This window comes from Periplaneta americana, chromosome 11, assembly GCF_040183065.1.
Source record: "Periplaneta americana isolate PAMFEO1 chromosome 11, P.americana_PAMFEO1_priV1, whole genome shotgun sequence".
NCBI lineage: Eukaryota > Metazoa > Arthropoda > Insecta > Blattodea > Blattidae > Periplaneta > Periplaneta americana.
Genome location: NC_091127.1, coordinates 11810001 through 11817079, shown reverse-complemented (window position 1 = coordinate 11817079; position 7079 = coordinate 11810001). Strand labels below are relative to the sequence as shown.

At 36.5% G+C, this 7079-nt stretch overlaps 1 protein-coding gene across 1 annotated transcript in view; it reads left to right on the top strand.

The window, feature by feature from the left end:
- Positions 1-517: 517 nt before the first annotated feature.
- LOC138708806 (translation initiation factor IF-2) overlaps positions 518-7079 on the top strand; it is a 55419-nt gene continuing 48857 nt past the window's right edge. Inside the window, exon 1 of the mRNA XM_069838996.1 lies at positions 518-599. Within this exon, the coding sequence (XP_069695097.1) occupies positions 579-599 (21 nt within the window). The 5' untranslated portion in view covers positions 518-578. The remainder of the gene's footprint in view (positions 600-7079) is intronic.

Sequence of the window (7079 nt, the reverse complement as noted above, 5' to 3'; positions counted from 1 at the left end):
TGTTTCCTTTCTACAAAAACAGCAAAACATTCACTTGAACATTCATTTGTTTTCCTAGTCACCTCCCACTTGATGCATTCGTTTCGCGACTTTTAAAGAGCATCAAATTGGCTGTGGTTGTTAAATAGCGCTGTTGTCAAATGTATTTCTTTCTCAAATCAGCAATTAGTAAATTGAGACAAGTTGATTGGAGATTCACGTTTGTGCAACGCAATGAACAATCAAATAAATCAGACATCAACTGATTGGCGATCAGGGACTGATTTGATTTGCGTTTCTGCAACCGGGCCTTAGAAGCTGGAATAAGCACAATTGCATAATTAATCCCTGTATGAAGAAGAAGAAGAAGAAGAAGAAGAAGAAGAAGAAGATGATGATGATGATGATTATTACATTATACTCATAATATTGAAGAACCCAGATCAATGTAAACAATGCTGTAGGCTTCCTCACTGACATGGATCAAACCTGTGGATCTAAAGCAATATGGCTGCTGGTATAAGAAAGCGAAGGAGCGCAGTGGGACGGGTCATTGTTACGTGTGGTGTCGACAAGTGAACAGCAAGAGAGCGGCCGCCATGAGGTTACACTTCTTATTGGTACGTACAGATCTGCGGACTGGATACACCGCCTGTATGGAATCAAGACACTTCTACGTGCGTTATGACTAGTAATGTTTGTGTGGTTAGGTATGCGCTACGTTCCCCTGTATTTCAGTGCAATTTCAAATTTATCCCAATACAAGTTTTACATCTCTATTTTAAGTAACAAATAACGAGAAAATACCCTGAGTGAATTTGAAATTTAGATATCCTACATCTACAATTCTACGAAAAGATAATATTCAGTTTGGGAAATAAGATGAAGCTGTTACAGTTTTGACGCTACGTGAAACTCACAGTCGTGGGTTCGAATATAGCGTAAGTAATAAAATTCTGTTGTCGATATTAAGCTCTGCGTTTTCGTAGGCATATGGACACCTGGTGTTTCGCTGTCCTGATATTATGGAAGTAGGCCTACCATCGCGTGTCTAATATGAAAGTTTATATAATTTCGAGGGAAAAATTGTTCCGGGGCCGGTATCGAACCCGGGACCTTTGGTTAAACGTACCAACGCTCTCCCACTGAGCTACCCGGGAACTCTACCCGACACCGATCCAATTTTTTCCCTCTGTATCCACAGACCTCAAAGTGGGCTGACAACAGTCAAGCAACCAACATTTGAGTGCACACTAACTCTGTGTGACTTTAAATTGTGGTTTTCTGTTACGTACAGTGACGTGTATTATGCAAATTAAGCTTTCAGGAATAACTCCCTGTAAAGTTAATTTGAATAATTTCGAGGGAAAAATTGTTCCGGGGCCGGGTATCGAACCCGGGACCTTTGGTTAAACATACCCTGCCCCGGAACAATTTTTCCCTCGAAATTATTCAAATTAACTTTACAGGAAGTTATTCCTGAAAGCGTAATTTGCATGAAAGTTTATAATTAGGTGAAGGCAAAAAGAACAGCTTTTGATCAGGTTAGAGAACTATGAGTAGGTCTACTTATCAAAAAGTAATGCTAAAATCTTTTGTAGTGTTCTTAGAGTTCGAATAATGAAGTCGCATCAGATGCCGGGGTATGTTATCCTGGTAAAGTGACAAGATTAACAGCATCCGTGAATGTATATAATGGTTTATAAGTGGTGCCTGCTTCGAAGCCTGAAGAGAAAAAATAGTCACGTTATTCGACCCTGGATATCGAATGGCGGACCTACGATACGAAGCTATATTTCAAGGCCAGTCGGTTTTGTTGTCGGCATTGTGCGAAAGATTTTATAATGTTACACTCATGGAGTAAAATGGTAAAATTGTATTTATTCATAACTGGAACTTGTCTAAACTGGTATTTCTTTCACCGTGTTTGGCAATCTAAACAATGGATTTATTCACAATAGTGAATTAAATTTTTTTAAATCGCTCTCTCCGTGATAACTAATACACTAGCAACCACAGTCTACTATACACAGTCACGAAGCTCGAGTTTTGAGGGTGCTAGAAACACTAGACTGTGCCGGTACTATTTCGCATTGTCTGTAATGAGGCGATATTAGCGATCCTAGTGGTGAGCAACTACCTAATGTTTGCATATTTACTACGTATTGAGCTTCGTGACTGTATATACTAGACTGTGCTAGCAACAATAAAATTCATACATTCATTCATTTATAACATCTTTAGAAACAACGCATTACAAAGATAGATTTATTTATTTATTTATTTATTTATTTATTTATTTATTTATTTATTTATTTATTTATTTATTTATTTATTTATTTATTTATTTATTTATTTATTTATTTATTCATTTAACGTTATGTTCTATATCAATGCTCTTCAACATCTTGAGATGATGAACAAAATTCTTCAAGAGTCGCTAAAAAAATGCAAAATATCTTAAAGTAGGCCTAAATTCCTCTTCGGAAATTGAGCTCCGGATCTCCAAAGGGCGAAATACTACCCTCTAGTAACTGCGTTATGTTAGTATGACTATTACTTTTACTTTTGACCAATAAAACGGTACGAAAGGACATCTTTCAACCAATCATGGCTCCTTATCGCACAATTTTATCGTTTCCCTAGCATTTGTTTAATTTTATCGCTTCCCTAGCATTTGTTTGTTTTTATCACTACCCTAGCATTTGTTTCTTTCTTTGCCAACAATTCAAACTGTAAATTCTTAACGGTACTATAAAACATGCTTTGCGATCGTAATTTGTTTCCCGCATAGATAGTAGACTGAAAACGGCGGCTCCGTTCAAACATTTTGGTGAAGGTAACATTAGTGAAATAGAATTTTAGTATATCAATTAGTCTAATATCTATTTTATTGTATTAGAGTACTTTATGTCTTCTAATCTTTATATACTTTCTTCTGTTTTTATCACCTCCCTACCATTTGTTTGTTTGCCAACATTTCAAAGTGCAAATTGTTTACGGTACTATAAAACATGCTTTGCGATCGTCATTTGTTTACAGCATAGACAGTCAAATGAAAATAGCGGCTTCGTTCTAACGTTTTGGTGAAGCTAACAATAGTGAAATAGAATTTCAGTAAATCAAATTAGTACATTATGCAACGAGCCTATAATGATAGTAATTAAGACGCGAGTATGTTTGTTTATCAAATGAGCGCAAGCGAGTTTCATAATTTTCATACGAGCGTCTTAATTACCATTATAGGCAAGTTTCATACGACTTTTTATGCTCGACCATATTTCTAACTTGAAATTATTCAGAAGTATTCATTTTATTCGTATCTGACTGAAGATCGGAAGTGACCTTGTGCATAGCTCGTAAATTGTGAGATGTGCGCAGACGCGAAAGTATTGATTTTTTCCGAGGAACAATAATGTCATTGACCTTGATGTAATCTAGAGAATAACATGAACTAATTTTGATATAACCTGGAAATTGTTTTAGAATATTGAAAAACGAGATGACAAATTAATTTATTTGAATATTAGTTACAATTAACGCTAATTATTATAGTAACAGAACATAACCTTCTGCGACAGTATTGGATTTCCAGCCTCCGTGACGTTTCCCTCGTTGTCTTTCGATTGCATATCCGAGAATAATCGAAAACCTGAACTTTAATGAATAGGTGTACTTTAATGACATGCATTAAAGGACTGCTACCAGGTGTATAATTACTACATTTCGGCATGGTCGAGCATAAAATATTTTCTTGTATTACAGTACTTTATTTCTTCTAATCTTTATATACTTTCTTTTACTCGTGTAATAGTCAAATCTCACTCGAGTTTTGATTTTCTCTAGATAAATCAAAACCTCTAGTGAGATTACTGTTGATAATTCCCAGAGTATTCAGTTTGTTTCAAAATAGTTGTGTAAAAAGAGTTATAACTCTTTATTGCATACAAACAAATTGCAAGTATTACAAATGGCTTCCAACGTCACGCAATCTTCGGTGTTAATTATGGTATTTGAATAGCTATATGAAGAAACAACTAGCAGCAGTTCTCTGCCCTCATTTTAAGTGAATTAAAAATGTTTTACCGTCGTCAGGCTACGAAATAGTTAAAACCAGCTAGAGTTCAGTACACAATAAAAAATTTGTGTGAATGCATCATACACAGATCCAAGAAAACCATTCATTAAGCATACAATCTTATTCAGCACTTCGTAATTTTATTATAAAACGTCCATTACCCGAGTGGAGTCAGGTTTGATTTCCTGTGAGAAAACTAAAATTGTACTATTTCTACCAGATTAAGAATTCTTGTCATTACGTAGTTTGTTAACTGAAGCGATGGCATCTCCTCCTGCTAACCATGCAACCAGAAAACTCCGCGTTTATTCATACTTCCCGCGGTGAGATGTAACGGATCACACGACCAAAAAATTCACAAAATACAATTACTGTTTATTATTTATTCTTCTATGGTATACAGGGTGGAAGTGAAATAATCCTGCAGATTTTCAGAGCGAATAGTTCATGATATGTGCAACAAAAAGGTGTAATACCATATTGGTAGAAAGTTCATATTTTTCTCAGAAAAAATGTTTTTCCCAAATGTGTAACTATTGGATGTAGAATCATGAGTTTTGTCCATATCGATAGAAAATTGAATAAAGAATAATTTATCCCTCTGGCGTATTTCAATAGCGTGGATAGTTTTCGTGTAAATTTAATTTTAAAACCATTAATTTGAAGCCACTGACTGATGTGAACATCTTGCAACATTGTAGCCAGAGAGGGAGATGGGAGGTAGTTCACTAAGGAAGACAGATCTGAGTTCATTGACCTCTTACATCTGTATTACGAGAAGAAAGATTATGTTAGCGGCGATGTTGCCAGACTGCTGAAACTTCCAACTCAATTTTCTAATTAACCTTGTATTTAATAACAAAACGTAATATAGGTTTTCTATTCATTTAAGTGTATCCTATCGTTCCTTTTAATCTGCAAGATTATTTCACTTCCACTCTGTATACAAAAGCGCGCGATAGCATCGCGATGAAGACGTTAAGCCGAAAGTCGAAAGGTGGCGGGTTCGATTCTCGGTAGGATCATGGATTCTCTTCATTGATCTAAACTTTCCTGTCTTGGGGTTCATTCAGCATCTAGCAGAAATGAGTAACAGGGGTGTTTTCTTCGAGGTAAAGGCGGCAAGTACACAGGAATCCCTACTGCTACTAATGCCGATTGCCCGTAAAGATGGAAGCCTTAACCTACCGCTACTCCGGGCGGGTAAGAAGCGGAACCCACTGTCATAGGTTCAAGTCCCGCCCACTGCATATCGATGGTGTTCAAGTAAGAGGGCTTAACCAACAAAAGAAAAAGTTTTTACAAACTGCTATAATTAAATTTTAACACATTATTTTTTTTATTTTTTGGGGGGGTTATTTTACGACGCTGTATCAACATCTAGGTTATTTAGCGTCTGAATGAAATAAAGGTAATAATGCCGGTGAAATGAGTCCGGGATCCAGTACCGGAAGTTACCCAGCATTTGCTCTTATTGGGTTGAGGGAAAACCCCGGAAAAAACCTCAACCAGGTAACTTGCCCCGGCCGAGATTCGAACCCGGGCAACCTGGTTTCGCGGCCAGACGCGCTGACCGTTACTCCACAGGTGTGGACAACACAATATTATTAGTTATTTTATATGAGGGAATGTAAACATAATTGTCATAAAACATATCTTCACGCTTTGTAATTAAATTTTAACTAATTATATTAATTACAATAAAAAGAAGTCAAATATGATTATGTCTCGTGGCGAGAATATTGTACGAAATGGAAATATAAAAATTGGAAATTTATCCTTCGAAGAGGTGGAAAAATTCAAATACCTGGGAGCAACAGTAACAAATATAAATGAAACTCGGGAGGAAATTAAACACAGAATAAATATGGGAAATGCCTGTTATTATTCGGTTGAGAAGCTTTTATCATCCAGTCTGCTGTCAAAAAAAAAAAGTCAGAATTTATAAAACAGTTATATTACCTGTTGTTCTTTATGGTTGTGAAACTTGGACTCTCACTTTGAGAGAGGAACATAGGTTAAGGGTGTTTCAGAATAAGGTGCTTAGGAAAATATTTGGGGCTAAGAGGGATGAAGTTACAGGAGAATGGAGAAAGTTACACAACACAGAACTGCACGCATTGTATTCTTCACCTGACATAATTAGGAGCATTAAATCCAGACGTTTGAGATGGGCAGGAAATGTAGCACGTATGGGTGAATCCAGAAATGCATATAGAGTGTTAGTTGGGTGGCCGGAGGGAATAAGACCTTTGGGGAGGCCGAAACGTAGATGGGAAGATAATATTAAAATGGATTTGAGGGAGGTGGGATATGATGATAGAGAATGGATTAATCTTGCTCAGGATGGGGACCAATGGCGGGCTTATGTGAGGGCGGCAATGAACCTCCGGGTTCCTTAAAAGCCAGTAAGTAAGTGAGTAAGTAAGTAAGTAAGTAAAAAGAAGTCACATTAAAAATTAGGGTTAAGCCCTTTTACCTAAACACAGTCAATATTATGTTTTGCATTTGTCTTACATCCTACGTAACGAAAATTTCATCGTGTGTCCGTCGATTGTAGATGAAGATATCCGAATATAATAGATTGTGCTGAACCAGACAGAAACATGAAAAATCGTCGATAACTTGGATTACTTCTAATTGATTAGTTTCGACATTTCAGTATTTCATCACGATATTTATTTTCTTCATAGCTTGTCCACTTTCACAACATGATAAACAACTGGAAAGGAAAGGGCGGAGTGAAGTTATAGAAATTATAGGCTTCTTTTATTGATAACTGGCATAATTAGCCTACCGTGCAAGTACGTGAGGATCGGAGCATTAGCTTTGCAATTATAGTGTTACACTACGTTATAACACTTTCATTTCCTTAAACACGACTATACACACGTGTACAAGTTAATATTGATTTAAACGGTATTTACGTCAGTGTACACGAACCGGATGGTTTTCTAGACTTAGGCCTCATTTTTAGTACATTTCTGCAGTTACACATAGCACACCGTTAGCCCATCGGCTA